General features: G+C 45.6%; 2 protein-coding genes across 8 annotated transcripts in view; one reads left to right on the top strand and one right to left on the bottom strand.

Annotated features, from left to right (window-relative positions):
• CLPTM1L (CLPTM1 like) overlaps window positions 1-8,609 on the bottom strand; it is a 37,900-nt gene extending 29,291 nt beyond the window's left edge. Inside the window, exons 1-3 of one of the 4 annotated variants that reach the window (XM_069958539.1) lie at window positions 8,336-8,609; window positions 3,167-3,391; window positions 2,131-2,231 (exon numbers count right to left, since the gene is read on the bottom strand). In XM_069958539.1, coding sequence (XP_069814640.1) covers window positions 2,131-2,231; window positions 3,167-3,328 — 263 coding nt within the window. In that variant the 5' untranslated portion in view covers window positions 3,329-3,391; window positions 8,336-8,609. The other 3 variants (XM_069958538.1, XM_069958541.1, XM_069958540.1) reach the window with 3 other exon arrangements.
• Window positions 8,028-17,029, top strand: part of TERT (telomerase reverse transcriptase) — a 49,199-nt gene continuing 40,197 nt past the window's right edge. For 3 of the 4 annotated variants that reach the window (XM_069958536.1, XM_069958534.1, XM_069958537.1), the window contains exons 1-3: window positions 8,440-8,664; window positions 11,546-13,148; window positions 14,615-14,810. In XM_069958536.1, the coding sequence (XP_069814637.1) occupies window positions 8,452-8,664; window positions 11,546-13,148; window positions 14,615-14,810 (2,012 nt within the window). In that variant the 5' untranslated portion in view covers window positions 8,440-8,451. Of the gene's footprint in view, window positions 8,195-8,439; window positions 8,665-11,545; window positions 13,149-14,614; window positions 14,811-17,029 lie in introns of those variants that run through there. The other variant, XM_069958535.1, reaches the window with a different exon arrangement.

Raw genomic sequence — 17,029 nt, 5'->3', positions numbered from 1 at the left:
ATTTTTTTCCGGGTCATCGGGCCACCGATGGCCCGGAAAGGTTCCGATCGCCGCTATGGGCTTATCAGCCAATAGCGGCGATCGTCGGCATGGGGGGGGTTAACAACCCTCCATGCCGACAGGGAGAGATGGCCTGCTATGTATTATAGCAGGCTATCTCCCCCGATCGGGACCCGGCCGGCCGCGGCGCCCGTTTAAAGGGATGACGTACCGGCACGTCATGGGTCCTTAAGTGACAGTGATCCATGACGTGCCGGTACGTCATGGGTCCTTAAGAGGTTAAAGGATACCTGTCACCCCCCGTGCCGGGGTGACAGGCTTCCGACCCCCCGTTAGAGCGTTCTATACTTACCTAATCGCGCCGGGTCCCGCTTCCTGATGCGGTCGGGTGACTGAGATATCAGCTCCCGAAGCCCGGCGCGCGCTGACAGGAGAGTCCAATGCCCATAGAGAATGACGGAGCATCGGACGGAGCATTCATTCTCTATGAGCGTCGGACTAGCAGGGGGTCAGGAGCCTGTCACCCCGGCACGGGGGGTGACAGGTCCTCTTTAAAAGTCAATGGTGCCTCATGAAAAACCTGCTTTCCCTGTGTTTTTATTTTTTTGCCTGAAAAAGTAGAAACATGTCATTTCCTTGGTGAGGTTCTGCATTTAAGCAGTGCCATTTTCTCTCATTGAAATTTGCTATACATTTTCCATGGTTTTTATACATTTCTGCACAGCACCAAAAAACACATCTAGGTAAGAAGCAGCTTTAAAAAAAAAACAACACAATGCTGAAATAGAACAGGAGGCAATTTTACACACGTTATTTCTGTCCAGCCGGGACCCTGCTGCAACTACCAGGAATGGGGAGGAAACCGTTCCAGGCAGTTGAAGGTGTAAATGACTGTCTATGCTGAGTGGTCATTTCCGGTCATCGCAGCATTTTCAGTCTGACACAGTGCTCTCTACTGACATCTCTGGCCAAGACAGGAACTGCCCAGAGCAGGAGAGGTTTTCTAAGGGGATTCATAGAAAACCAAGGCAGAGTTCATGTCTCGGCCAGAGATGTCAGCAGAGAGCACTGTGTCAGACGGTGAAAATAAAACATTTCCTGCAGGACATACAGCAGCTAATAACTATGGAAAGACTTGAGAATTTTTAATAGAAGTAAATTACAAATCTGTATAACTTTCTGACACCAGTTGATTTGAAAGAATAAGATTTTCGCTGGACAACCCCTTTAATTTTGTTCACTAACTACATTTTACACACAATCCTATTATATGTATATGCATGTGTTATTGCAGATCATAGTGAAGAGTCACTCATCGGAGGCAGGACGTTAAGACCGCTGTGGGTATGTAGTGAAAGTGGGTTATTAACGCTGCGAGTCGCTAGGTGTGAAGGCATCCTAAAGTTAATTTGTCAGATGCAATTCATGTTCCAAACTACTGACAATGTTAGGTCAAGGAGACACATGGTACTTTTCATGTATACGCCGGTGCTTTCAGAACATAGAAAATGTTTTTATTCTTCAGAAGTGCTGAGCGGACTTGAGGAAACTGTCCGTCTTCCGCCATAGGCTGTATCCATGTTTTCTAGGATTCCCAAGGGCGACATCCAACTTCTCCAGATGCTGGAAACCAAATGCCAAGCATTTGGTTTTGGAGAAGCTGTGAAACCTGGACAGTTTCCTCAAGTCCACTTAACACTATTCTTCAGTGAGGCATTTCAGAGGCTTACCCAAGCTCCTCATCTGCTACAAGCTGGAAACCCTCTCCCATAACCTTCCACAATGGACAGTCATCTGATGCTGAGCTCCAACCAGTGTAAAGGTGTGTTTAGGCAAAAAGAATTATCTGAAATTTTTTTAAAGCCAAAGCCAGGAATGTATTTGAAAAGAGAAGAAAACTCAGTCTTTCCTTTAAGGCCTATTCTCTGTGTATTATCTGTTCCTGGCTTTGGCTTCAATAATCTGTCAGATAAATCTGTCTGTGTAAACACACCATAAGAAATGGGAGGAGTTGTTATAGCCCATTGTAAATATGTTTATTGCCAGTCCACTGCTTTGATTTCTGTAAAAATAAATAGCTGCAAGTCCCAGGACAGGTACCAGTCTCTGTATTATACAATTAAAGCTTACCTTTCAAATCTTGACTCCACATCAAAATTGTCAACATTCAAAACCAAATCGACATTATTCTCAGCACTAATACTAGTCCTTGTAGTAGTATATACACTTAACTGAAGAAACAGAAAAGAAAGGCATGTGTGAAATGTAACATCATAGTACAAATAAAGTAGAAATAAAAAGTATTGCTCATATTTTGTGCATATCACCCTTAGATAAAAAAGGGCATATTCTAAACCCTGAAAAACAGTTCCTTACTATTATCCACCAAGCTCACCTGTCCGCCCCCTCAATGTCCTTGTATGGGACTCCAGTGTCCCCTTTGCTTCAGCCAATCACTGACTGAGAAAGGACAGCGCCATGGCCAGTGATTGGTTGAGCGGGCTGTCACTCCAGAGACAAGAGTGACAGCCCGCTCATCCAATCATTGACTGACTTATATGGGACAGTGCTGTGGACAGTGATTGGCTGAGCAAGATGTATCGTCACAGTCAGGAAGTGGCTGCAATCACCAGGGGAGCATGGCCAAGTAAGTATTGATGACTGAACTTGTGAAAACCCAATAAAATAGGTAAATGCCTGCAATCGTTTAGCTGTTTTAATGCAGTTTAAAAATTCGGACAAACCCGAACTTTTGAAAGGTTCGCTCATCTTTAGGGGTATCCCATGGCAGTACCAGCAGTCCTTAAAGGATTATCCAGCGTTAGAAATTACCATTTACATTGCCACTTTCTTCCAGTTTGGGTGGGGTTTTGCAATTCAGTTTCATTGAAGTGAATGGAGGTTAACTAGAAACCACTTCTGAAATGGAGACAAGTCATGTTGTCATAGGAAGAAAGTGGTGATGTTTTTCTAACATTGTATTACCCCTTTAAGTTCGACCCATACTACTGCTACTAATACTTCCTATGGCAGAAACATCTGATCTCAATAAACAGGTGTTGTGCTGACATTCTCTATTTTTTGCCATATAGTGTATCCCCAGCATTGGGGACCTCCACATACACATTGTACATAGGAATGTAATGCTGTGAAAAGGTATGCATACCTGAAGCTTCGGTCTCTTAGATAAGTATGGCTTGATACAGTTGTCGCTGTGGTTTTCACAGGGCTTTGTGTAGACGATGCCATACATTACCCAACAGGTATGAACAACATATACAATAAACACACCAACCACTAGGGTAGTGAAGGAGCTTCTGTTCAGCATCGTAGATGACAAGCGTAGCAGGAAAACAATTTGGTAGCCAAAATTGATAGAAAAAGGAAAGACCTGTAGAAATAAAGACATAATTACAGTTCTGCTGGTGTTCACTCTGAAGCCAAAGCAGTGACCAGCTGTACCCTACAGCAGTGATTTTCAACCTTTTTTGAGCAGCGGCACACTTTTTATACTTAAAAAATCCTGGGGCACACCACCAACCAAAATGGCACAAAATGACACTAAAACAGTACATATTATACATATAGTTAATAATATAGATTCTAAATATATTTATACTCACTCAGTGTGAAACCTGGGCCTGTTTTCTTCTCCTCCCTGTGCTTCTCTCCACCATACTTCTCCCCCCTACTTCTCTCCTGTGCTTCTCTCCACCATACTTCTCCCCCCTGCTTCTCTCCTGTGCTTCTCTCCACCATACTTCTCCGCCCTGCTTCTCTCCTGTGCTTCTCTCCACCATACTTATCCCCCCTGCTTCTCTCCACCATACTTCTCCCCCGTGCTTCTCTCCACCATACTTCTCCCCCCTACTTCTCTCCACCATACTTTTCCCCCCTGCTTCTCTTCTGTGCTTCTCTCCACCATACTTCTCCCCCGTGCTTCTCTCCACCATACTTCTCCCCCCTGCTTCTCTCCACCATACTTCTCCCCCCTACTTCTCTCCACCATACTTTTCCCCCCTGCTTCTCTCCTGTGCTTCTCTCCACCATACTTTTCCCCCCTACTTCTCTCCCATGCTTCTCCTCCCTGCTTCTCTCCTGTGCTTCTCTCCACCATACTTCTCCCCTCTGCTTCTCTCCTGTGCTTCACTCCACCATACTTCTCCCCTCTGCTTCTCTCCACCATACTTCTCCCCCCTGCTTCTCTCCTGTGCTTCTCTCCCCCATACTTCTCCCCCCTGCTTCTCTCCCCCATACTTCTCCCCCCTGCTTCTCTCCACCATACTTCTCCCCCCTGCTTCTCTCCACCATACTTCTCCCCCCTGCTTCTCTCCACCATACTTCTCCCCCCTGCTTCTCTCCACCATACTTCTCCCCCCTGCTTCTCTCCACCATACTTCTCCCCCCTGCTTCTCTCCACCATACTTCTCCCCCCTGCTTCTCTCCACCATACTTCTCCCCCCTGCTTCTCTCCACCATACTTCTCCCCCCTGCTTCTCTCCACCATACTTCTCCCCCCTGCTTCTCTCCTCCATGCTTCTCTCCTGTGCTTCTCTCCACCATACTTATAATCTGCCACTGATCGCTGCGCATTGCCAGGGAACAAAACACAGGGGCACCATAGTTTGGGGAACTTTCCCCGAGGCACACCCGACCATGTGTCGCGGCACACTGGTTGAAAATCACTGCCCTACAGGACCAGATACCAAAATACCAGTATTGCTATTTTATGCTGGAGATAGCAACTAAAACAGAAATGTTGTGAAAGCCAATGGGGCCTCTTAGAGGTGTTTTATGACATGAGTCAAAAATTAAAGTATTTCCTTTTCTTCTCATGGAATATTTGGAAATATTATGCACTAGGATCACCTCAGATGTACGTTAGTCAAAAAACACTATGGGGGACATCAAACTGGAGTAAAGTAGAATTGTCTTAGTTGCCCCTAGCAAACAGTCAGATTCCTCCTTTCATTTTTCAAAGATTTCTAGAGGCAACTAAGACAATTCTACTTTACAACAGTTTGATAAATCTCCCCCTATGTCTTTGGCATACTCCTGGTTGTGTCAGTACAGTAGCGTGGAGCTTTAACTGTTTCAATCCTCACTGCATCATAATAAATTTGACACCTCAGTCTGCTACATACAGTCCACTTATGGACCATGTTGCCAGGCTTAAAGGGGTTGGCCACTTTATAGTAAAATAGTTCAGTGTACGGTATTAGTAACTGTACTCACTGTATGTACTGACAGCAGCTCTCTGTGTACCTCACAGAGCTAAAATCAGACTCTCCTCCTCCAGGCTGTACTGCTCTGTGGTGAGTCTGTCCATAAGATGGCTGACATGGAGTAGCATGTGACCACGCCCCGCCCCCAAATGTCCAACACTGAGCGCCTGTATACGCCTATGGTGGACACTAGGATGGCAGGGCATGGTCACATGCTCCTCCATGTCGGCTATCTTATAGATAGACTCACCACAGAGCAGGACAGCACAGCCTGGAGGAGGGGAGTCTGATTTTAGCCCTAAGAGGTACACAGGGAGCTGCTGTCAGTAAGGGCAGTAAGTACAGTTACTAATACTGTACAATTTTACAATGTTACATTCAAATCTCTGAACCCAACCATTCTACAGAGTTGAAACTCGCCTTTCAGCAATAGCAAACTGCTTCAGGACAGTTCCGTGGTGAGTGCCTTCTCCTGGGCGACCACTGGATGACTGAGATGTGGCATTGCTGCAGAACATCAGAAAGCACACACCTCAGGGGCTGCAGACCTTTTAGATGATGAGGACATTTTATATTTATCACTGGATAGAAAGCACTCTCTTAGGGGCAAAAGGCGAGGAATTGAAGAGGAATCCTCTCTTAAATTCTGCTTGCCGTAAAAGAATGAACATGGCAATGTCTCATTGTTTTCAATTGGATTTCCGCTCTGTTGTTCACACTGCAGAATTTTCTAGCAGAATTTCACTTCATTTGGCAGAATCTGCTAGAAGAATCCTACAGAAGTCAATAGGGCTTGAATTCAGCTCAAATTCTGCTAGGAGCAGAATAAAAAAGGAATTTCAAGCAGAAATCTTCAAGCAGAAATTCCTCGTCTTTTGCTCAGTAAGTATGAGCCCTTACTCTTTAAAGGTACGTTCACACCTACCGAATCCGCAACGGATTTGACGCTGCGAGTTAGCAGTGAAATCCGCTGCTGATCAATTACTGTGAATTTTAATGTGTCCCATACACGCAGCAGATCCGCTGCGTGTATGGGGCCCGGCCCCTTTAACCCCGCCAAAAGCCTGCCCACCCGTAGTCCAGGTGTTGTAGAGGCTGAGGGATGTACTATAAAAGAATGAATAAAATTAAAGTTGTATTCCAGAGATGAAAACGCAATAAGGGAAAAGTAACTGATTACAGGAGGTCTAACGTCTGGGACATGAGCAGTGCGTTAGTGTGTGCACACTGCCTCTCTATTCACTCTCTATGTAGCAGCATAGCAGATAGCTGGATACTGTCCTCGTCTAGTTTGGATGGTTTTACAGCAAATGAATAGCACTGGTGCTGACCCACCGCTCCCCTGCTGCTTGTCTCTTCTCCCTGCCTATAAGAAGATGCGTTGGAGTAGGACCAGTTTACTCAACCAATCACTGACGACTGCAGCAGTATCCCCAAGTCCTAATTTAATGCAAAAAGGCTAATCAGCCGTGCTGCATCATGTGTCATCTTAGAAGCAAGGGGAAGAAACAAGCAGCAGGGGAACAGAAGCTGCAGAGCACTGGGTTAGCTATCACTTTTCCCCATTCTTACAACAGCACCAACAGAATAGTTATAACATCTCTATAATCAATACTCCTATCCACAGGAAAACCAATACCTAGCTGATCATAAGAATGAAGGGCAACTCTTAACTGAGCTAATGGAGGGCACACAGCCGCCACTCTATTCATATAGTACTCACCAAGTTACTACTCACTCGGGAACAGTTACCTCCGTTCTCATGAACATTGGAGCTGCCTGCAGCTAGAGCCTCATGGTTCAGTTATCTCCCATTCTGAGGCTATGGGATAACCCTGGAGGTTCTCACTGCATTTTGTATCTGTCAGTGAATGTCACCCTGTTCTCGCCCTATAGGCTCATCCTAACAGCAGGGCCAGCTTAGCACATATGGGTCAGTAGGTGACTGTCCGGATACTGAAATGAATGGCAGCAGCTGCTCTCTGCAACAGTATGCACAGTATGGCAGCATACACAGTACGCACAGTACACACACAGAACGGCAGTATACGCACAGTGCGGCAGTATACACAGTACACACGGTATATGCAGTATACGCACAGTGCGGTAGTATACACAACACACACGGTATATGCAGTATACGCACAGTGCGGTAGTATACACAGTACACACGGTATATGCAGTATACGCACAGTACGGCAGTACACACGGTATATGCAGTATACGCACAGTGCGGCAGTATACACAGTACACACGGTATACGCACAGTACGGCAGTATACACAGTACACACGGTATATGCAGTATACGCACAGTACACACGGTATATGGAGTATACGCACAGTACGGCAGTATACATACACTATGAGCCAGTAAATTCTATCCTCCCTATTACAGGCAGTGAGGGGGCTTTCCCCACGTTAGTCCGAGCTGTCACTCCTGGGGCCCCAGCTGGCAGCCCAGTCCCCACAGTAGCCGTGTATGGAGAGCTGAGCTTCCCCACAGGACCCACTAAGGCCACCTCAGCACACAATCCTCCCTGACAGATGGGCAGCCATAGAAGGCGCCACACACTGGAGCGGCCGCGACTTCCAGCACTGTCGTACTGAGGTCACCGCGGACACAGCTGTAATAGGCGGAGGGCTCACCTATCGCCGGTATATAGCATCTCTCTCTAACCGAGAGGGACAGCGCAGGAACCGGGAAGACAGCCAGCCGGACCCGGAAGTGACGTAGGCGCGTCTCTCTTCTCAGTGTAAACCTCGTGATGCCGTGTGGGAGTGCGCTGTCGGAGCCCGGCGGCCATGACAGTGGAGACCAGTGTTGTTGTTGCTATGACAGCAGCTGTGCCGCCTGAAGTGAATGATCCTCCATACTAATCCATAGCAGAAGCCGGCCATACAGTGCTCTATGGAGAAACAGGCATTGGCCGTGATGGATACTCACACACCCGGGCCTCGCATTTCCCCGGTAGTTGTGTGAGTGGCAGCGGCTTAGCCAGGCTCGGGCGATCAGATCGTGCGTGCTTCAACCAAACGCTTTGTTTTGTATATATCAGTTGTGGACGAGGGTATATAGGAAGGCTTAGTAGTATACAACACTCATACAGACCCTGGGGGACTGACGTGTAATAAAGCAGCTGCCACGCTATAAGGCGCTACTGGCGCCCAGCTTCCCGGGGCGCATGCGTGGTGGCGGCGGCGGCGGCGGCTGGCGCGCAGTTTGACATGAGTGGCTCGGGGCTGCCCGTGCTGCAGGCGGTGTACTGGAGGGTGCTCGCTATCAGCGACTATGTCCGTATCCTGCACACCGGCGGCGGCCAAGGGCTCCCTCTGCTGGAGGAGGGAGACACTGACAGGTACAAGGTATTCCTGTCCGAGCTGCTGGTCTGTATACCGCACAGGGCCAAGAAGCTCAGCTCCCCCATCTCCTTCCTGCAGGTAAGACCGGAGCTGCCAGCGCCACACGGGATACAGAGCTGGCTGCGGCTTGTGAGGAGAGACTGCAGCCATATGTTATACTGCCGCCTGCTGGGTTGAAGGGGTAGTTGCAGTGGTGGCTCCTGTGCCCATGCACAGCCTGTTTGCCTGAATCCAGGCTACAGACCGCTGTAAGGGACCGAAAGTGAGGGGGGCAGCATATAGGGACCACATACCACATTTAAAGAAGTTGGTAAAACTTATTGGGGGGGGGGGGCTCTCTGACCTCCGTACCCCCTGCAGATCTCTGCAACTTGTACCGAGCTTCTTTGTTATACATATAGCCGGGGGTACGGCACGTGACTTGCTACTCTATTCATTCCTATAGATCCGCCAGACAGTGCTTACCGTCAGTGTCGGACTGGGGTACCTGGGGCCCACCAGAGGAAATGATCCTTGGGGCCCACCAATATATAACCAGTGAGACACGACATGCTGACTCGCTCCTTTCCTGGATTCATCTGTATCTGTGATAAATTCTTTCTGAATATCATTTTAAGTCGAACTAAAACTCTCAGAACTCCCTACATTTATACAGCTCTCAGGGTATGCTGGGAGTTGTAGTCTCTGATAGGACAACCCTTTAATAAATCACTGTGTGCAGAGGCTCTTGGTGGCTGCAATCTGTGGGTGACAACCATCAGCCCTGAAGGTCCTGCAATGCATCTGTCTACAGCAGCAGTTATCAGAGGATTGTACTACAACTCCCAGCATGTCCTGATCAAGACAGATATTACTAATAATACCAGTATATAGGAAGAAAATATTATCACCATACATATTACCACCATACTGTTACTGACCAAATCCTGTATACTGAGACCAATATTACCAATAATACCAGTATACAAGGGGGAAATATTACCTCTACACCATAACCATCACCACCATGTTACTGACTAAGGGTATATTCACACGAACGGGCTCGCAGCGAGATTCTCGCTGCGAGCCCGGCAGGTCCTGGCAGTTCCCATACGCTACATACTTGCTGCGGTCTAAACGACCGCAGTGAGTATGTAATTCTGCCGCCCTTAACCCCTTCTGCTCCTGCTCGGCTCCCCCGCTGTAAGCATACTTTACCTGTCCTCGCTGCACGGGTCCGGTGTCCTGCTCTCCCGTCCGGCCAATCAGTGTGTTGCCCAGCCGCAGCCACTGATTGGCCGGACGGGAGAGCAGGACGCCGGACCCATGCAGCGAGGACAGGTAATGTATGCTTACAGCGGGGGAGCCGGCCGGGAGCAGAAGGGGTTAAGGGCGGCAGAATTACATACTCGCTGCAGTCGTTTAGACCGCAGCAAGTATGTAGTGTATGGGAACTGCCAGGACCTGCCGGGCTCGCAGCGAGAATCTCGCTGCGAGCCCGTTCGTGTGAATATACCCTAAATCCAGTATACGAAATCCAATAAAACACAGTACTGGATTACCAAGCAACAAATAACACCACGGCATACTAACTAAATCCACTGTAGACAGATCACCTCATACAGTCATATAAAGGTAGCCCCAGCTCTACACAGGTTCTATACGCTATATACATCACAGTGCAGTTACATGAGGTGACTCACAGGGGACGTCTTCTCTGATTAGAGTTCTTCCCTTTTCATCATCTTTTCCATCTGCCCTGGGCCGTTATGAGCGTTTTTTTGAGCCACAAAGCCACAGAATCTGCCAGACAGACATATTAGGCTCCTTACTCTGGCACCATCCTCATCTCTATACAAACTGCACATCTGTATTGGCCCCTTTACGCCCTTGTTTAGTGGGCAGGCTGACACTATGTGATCCCCTTATAATATATGCCCCCGGTCTTGTCCCCCCTATAGATGGCCCCCTGTATTATACCCCTTATAGATGGCAACCCCTGTGTTATCCTCCTTTATAGATGCCCCCCCGCCTGTATATTCCCTCCTTATAGATGCCACCCCGCCTGTATATTCGCTCCTTATAGATGCCCCCTGTTTATTCCCCTTAGAGATGGCTCCCCCCTGTATATTCCCCTTATAAGATGGCTCCCCCCTGTATATTCCCCCTATAGACGGCTCCCCCCTGTATATTCCCCTTATAGACGGCTCCCCCCTGTATATTTCCCTTATAGATGGCTCCCCCTGTATATTTCCCTTATAAATGCCCCCCTATATATTCCCCTTATAGACGGCTCCCCCTGTATATTCCCCTTATAGACAGCTCGCCCCTGTATATTTCCCTTATAAGATGGCTCCCCCTGTATATTCCCCTTATAGATGGCTCCCCCTGTATATTCCCCTTATAAGATTGCTCCCCCCTGTATATTTCCCGTATAGATGGCTCCCCCCTGTATATTCCCCTTATAAGATGGCTCCCCCCTGTATATTCCCCTTATAAGATGGCTCCCCCCTGTATATTTCCCTTATAGATGGCTCCTTCCTGTATATTTCCCTTATAGATGCCCCCCCTGTATATTCCCCCTATAGATGGCTCCCCCCTGTATATTTCCCTTATAGATTGCTCCCCCCTGTGTATTCCCCTTATAAAATGGCTCCCCCTGTAAAATTCTTATGAAAACTCAATTATAAAATTTTAAAAGCATTCTCTTAAAGGTGGAGTCGGTACATTTTTTTTTTCTGACTCCACAACCCTGGACCCAAGACTGATCCCTGCGATATCCCGAAATTGTATGCACATATAGAAAAGTTGCTGCTCAGTTCCATTGAAGTGAATGGAGCTTAATTGCAAACCGCACCTGAACTGGAGACAAGTCGTGTTGTCTCTGAAAGAAAGTGGCCATGTTTTTGTAGCACTGGATAACCCCTTTAAATGAAAGTATCTGATGGTAATTTTTCAATTTTTTTTTTTTTTTTTTTAGTTATCAACTCAAAGAGAAGTTGTAGCTCGGGTAATTCAACGTATTTGTGAAAAGAACAAGAAGAATGTTCTAGCATTTGGATATGGTCTAGTTGCTGAAAAAAGTTCATTACGTGTTCAGTTTGCCCCAAATATTTGCAGTTTTTCTCCAAATCCAACCACGGCAACCATTAGCACCAGTATCCTCTGGGAAACCCTTCTGAGTAGGGTGGGAGATGATGTTATGATGCACTTACTGGAAAACTGTTCACTTTTCATGAAGGTGCCACCTCATTGTTGCTATCAGGTGTGTGGTCAGCCTATATATAATTTGACCAAAGAGGGAATGCTTTCATCTCCTTGGCCTAAACAAGATAATTCTGTTTATAAAGGCAATGTTTTATCTCGGTATATTAAGACACATTCTTTTATGTCGCAATCATGCTCAATAAAGATGACTACATTAAGGAAGAAAATTGGTCAGAAAAATGTTAAAGTAAAAGCACAAATGAAGATTATGACAGATACAGAAGAGAGCCATTTCAGCAATGGACCACTAAAACATCTGGATAACATGGACAAGCATACCACTGATAACAGGCTCACAAAAAGACCTTCTCATGTTGACTTATGTGATGTTCCTGCCAAAAGAAGTAAAACAGAACTAAAACACACTGACCTTGACACATCTGGTAAATTGATCAAAAAAGCACATTCAGTAAAACCAGGTGATCACATGGTGTGCCAGTGTACCAGTCAATGTGAACCCAAAAAGCATTCTGCTGTCCAGAAAGAGGTTTCGAGTGCAACCGCTGTGGACTTCACTCTAAGTGATTTTGTTGAGCCTCAGATTAAACCTACTGCTTGCAATTCCATTTGTACATCTTCAGATCGAACTTCACCTTCAAACATTTTTGTTGATTTGAGTAAAATGTTGTACACAAATCCAGATTCTAAGGAAGGGTTTTTGCAAAGTTTTTTGTTGAACACTTTGGAAAGTAACTCCCGAGGCAGCCTAAGTCTTATTGAAATGATTTTCATGAATAACAATGTCTTTGAGCAAGACTTTGACTCACAGCCTCCTTCTCAAGGCAAAAGAAAGAAAAAAGTTTGCAAACGTTATTGGCAATTGATAGCAATTTTCCGAGAACTGATAGAAAACCACAAAATATGTCCATACATGTCACTGTTAAAAAAACATTGCCCTGTCAAAGTTATTGCAAGAAACAGAACTGACTATATGCAAGGGAAAAAAATGACCAAACTATTGTGTGCTCAGTGGGATAGTACAAACCCAGAAACAACTGACTGCAAATCAAGCAGCACACACTCAGTGGATGATGCAGAAACTAGCGTTCCCATGAAAGTACATCACACAATGCGTGAAGATGAACTATCTCATTTACTTAAGCAACATAACAGTGTCTGGCAAGTCTATACCTTTGTTAGAGAATGTCTTCATATAGTAGTGCCAGAAAGTTTGTGGGGCTCTAGTCACAACAAGTGTTGCTTCTTCAGAACTGTAAAAATGCTGATTAAATCTGTCAAGTTTGAAAGGATTTCCTTGTCAGAACTAATGCACAAGATAAGAGTAAAAGACTGTTCGTGGTTGCGGCTAAACAAAAGTAAGTTAAAGGGAATCATATGTCAGGTTTTACCCTTTTTAAATGGTTCCGGTCACCCTCTGACAGGGTACCCTGATAACATATGTTTTTACAGTTTCCTGATATGCCCCCCCCCCCCCCCCCCCGTTCCAAAATATGTGGGTTTATAGTTTGTTAGTTTGTTGCTGACACAAAAATGTGCTGTAGGTTTGATTTTTCTGAAGGTGTCTTTAATATGGAAAATAATTTAGCTTTACTAGATACGGGGTATGTGAGCTCTGGTACAGGGTGCAGAGCTCTGGAGGCTGACAGGTATAGGACCCCTGCTGCAATTCATCTTCCCAGACCCTGCCTACATACATAACCCCCTCCAGATGACTGCCCTGTCCCTGCTGCTTTATTACTTGCCTTCTGCACAGGATGCTACAGTGACATCCCCTGCAGAGGGCTGGGCATTTCAAAGAACCCCCCCAAAAGCAGAACCTTTCTGCTTTTGGGTGGGAAACCCTGTACAAGCAGGGAATCTCAGCATTATGAGGGGATGCCCTTCTCCTCTACAGTCTCTGTGTGCTGCCTCCTTTTGGCTAGCAGGTGGCTCCATCCCAGGCAGTGCCTATAAGCGTGAAAAAAACCAAGCATTAAATAAGCCTGCAGTAGATCAGGTTGGTTAATTACCCAGCCCTAAATGAGGCCCAGTATCAATGCGACCGTAATTATTTTCAGATTCTAAAAAAGGCCTTAGATAACCTCTGTTAGGCTAGGTTCACACTGCGTTTTCAGCATCCGTTTAACGGATCCGTTTTTTTTAACGTCCAGAAAAATAGGGTCAGCAACGTTTTTTTGTCCGTTTTGGTCCGTCAAAAAAAAACGGATCCGTTTTTTTTTATAATGGAAGTCAATAGAAAAACGGATGCACACAAATGAATTCGTTTTTTGCAATCCGTTTTTCATGCGTTTTTTGCAAAAAACGGATGCGTTAAACGGATGCTGAAAACGCAGTGTGAACCTAGCCTTAGGCTATGTTCACTACAACGGCCGTGATTATTACAAAAATATACATTACCTCTCCGTCTATGGGATCCCGGAGGGAGCGTATACACATGGTATAATCTCCGGCTAGGATCCCTAGTTGTGCCGCAAACAACTGACATGTTTGCGGCACAGTGAATAGCGGACGCAGAAAACCCTGTCAGTGGGGAGTTCTCATGCGAGCACGCATCAGAACCCTGCGTCCGAAAGGATCATCCGGCCACTACTGCAGTACCGTCCGGAATGATTTTTTCAGAGACTGGCCATTCCGTGACGGAATGGCCGGTCTCTTACAGTGTGTGCACATAGCCATAAAGTGTATATATAGTTGAGCCACTCTGTATAACGTTTCACATTTATTATCGCTCGTGTAAGAACACAGTGAAAATGCTGTTATTTTTTTCTGTTTGTTTAGGTATAATTCTTAGTTTGTTTTTTGTTTTGTTTTTCAATTATAGAGCATCATTTTGTTCCGGCATCAGAGCACTTACTGCGAGAGAGAAATCTTTCTAAATTCTTATATTGGCTTATGGATACCTATGTTATACAGCTGTTGAAAGCATTTTATTATATCACTGAAACCAGCTTTCAGAAAAATAGACTGTTCTTTTATAGAAAGTGCATCTGGAGACAGCTTCAGAGCATAGGAATACGGTAGGAGTGTGAAAATTCCTTTTTAACACAGTGAATATTTTGAACAGCGCTTTTCAGGATATTATGTTATACATGACAAATGTTTAAATTCTACCTGTAGTCTCTGTTGACTTTGAACTTTTTACCTGTACGCTAGAAGTATACCAACTCAGCTGCTGACTAGCTGGGCGGACCAGCAGACCTGGAAGTAGCTGACCAGCGTGATAGAACAGTAAGATGGAGGTGCAGGAGCCAGGGAGGTAAGTATGCTTTATTATTTTCAAACAACCCATCCCTGGGTATACCTCCAAAAAGGTCCTTGCCCAGTGTATCCCTTTTAAGGTTTGTGTTCATTTGTTGTTTAGAGTGCCTTCACACATGACTGATCCGCAGCAGATTTCTCGCTGTGGATCCCTGCCCTGTAAAGTCTATGGGCAGACATACTTACAGCGGGATGAACATCCCACTGCCAGTATGTCGGGAGACCGCCCCGTTATCCCCCGGCTAGAGCATATACATTAGCTGCTCCACGATCTGGCTTGCTTCGGGGGTTCCCAGGTGCACGTCCCGCTCAGCCAATCAGTGTGCTGCGTTGGGGCAGCACACTGTTTGGCTGAGTGGGACGTGCACCTGCGAACCCCGGAAGCAAGCTGGATCAGGGAGCAGCTAATGTATATGCTCTGGCCGGCCGGGGGTTAACGGGGAAGTCTCCCCACATCTGGACATCTCACTGCCAGTATGTCTGCCCATATACTTTACAGGGCAGGGATCCGCAGCGGATCTCGCTGCGAATTCGTCATGTGTGAAGGCACCCTTAAACCAGTTTATATCCACCTTCTTAGTTCTACCACATTTTTTCTTTATGATAAACCTTTACGTTTCTGTTGCGTTTTTTGTTTGGTTTTTGTATATAGACATAATATATATGAATTTTGCACATCATGAAATGTTTTATTAGACAGTCTTTTTTTTTTAAATACTTTCTTAGTCCCAACGTTTAGGTCAGAGTAATATATCCGTGGTACGGTCTGTAAACTGGCTGTATATCCTGAACTAAACTTTACATCATAATTATTTATTATTAGCTACTTTTCAGAATCTGACCCATCTCTATATTGTAATAACTTTGCAGTACTTTAACTTATGCTAGTGATTCTGAGAGTTCGAGTTTTTTTGTGAGATATTGTACTGTAGTGTCAAAATTATGGTCACTAGCGTTTGTGGGTTTTTTTGTGAATAGTAGAAGTATCAAAATATGAAAAATTATCATTTTACAAAATTCTCTACTTTTAAAAAAAAGGTCATACTACATAAATTAGTTACTAAGGGGGGGGGGTGTTACAGGGTTTAGAAATTTATCAGCAAATTATCAAATTTTCAAAAACTGGTTATTTTTTTTTAGTGACCAGTTAATTTCTAAAGTGTATGTAAGAGGTTTGAATGCTACTAATAACAAAAAGTGTAACGCAAGTACTAGAAAAAATTTTTTTTCAGGTGATCTGGCGGTAAACTGCAGCTAGTAACCTCAATTACTGGGGAGAAAAAAAATAGGATATATTGGTGTTTTTTCACAGTATTACAGCACAGGATTTGCATAGTACAGTAGCTCTTTCTCTCATTTCACAAAGCAACTACAGTGAGGGAAAAGAAAAATACAGCACAGATCTTGTGCTGTATTTTGAAAATATGTGACTGATCACTGTGATAGTATGTCACACCATTGCATCCTCTTACTATTTACTGTAAGTGATCACCATCACTGATCACTTTGCTGTCTGTATACAGTATTTCAAGGTACCAATATGTCTGTGCACACTCTTAGGGGTGGTGCCAGTTGAACAAAATCGGCATAGAAAAAGACATATCAACTGCAAACATTTAGATTGCCATAATTTTTTTCTCTCCTCGCCCTATGACGGCACCCCTGGAGAGGTCCACCTCCTTCTCCCATTGGACAGGAAACAGGATACAGAAAATCCCTGGATCTTTAAAAGAAGTAAACTTCCCTCCTCTCGTCAGTTTTTGTTTCCTGTCCCTATGGGAGCAGGAGCTGGAAGGGCTTCTTTCTCCCTTCCCAACCCTGGATAAAGAAGGATTGGGGGTTACCAGGTAATACCTTACCGGCTTCCCGGCGGCATCAGACTCTGATGGTGGAGCAGCCTCCTAGTCTGGTCTCTCCCCCACTCCCCACCCCCCCCCAACACCTCAGGAAGACAGGTCCTCGGGGCTCCCCTGGCTCT

The sequence above is a fragment of the Dendropsophus ebraccatus genome, chromosome 2, assembly GCF_027789765.1.
Source record: "Dendropsophus ebraccatus isolate aDenEbr1 chromosome 2, aDenEbr1.pat, whole genome shotgun sequence".
In the NCBI taxonomy this organism is placed as follows: domain Eukaryota; kingdom Metazoa; phylum Chordata; class Amphibia; order Anura; family Hylidae; genus Dendropsophus; species Dendropsophus ebraccatus.
The sequence above is the reverse complement of the archived record's forward strand: the minus strand, read 5'-3'. Positions and strand labels throughout refer to the sequence as shown.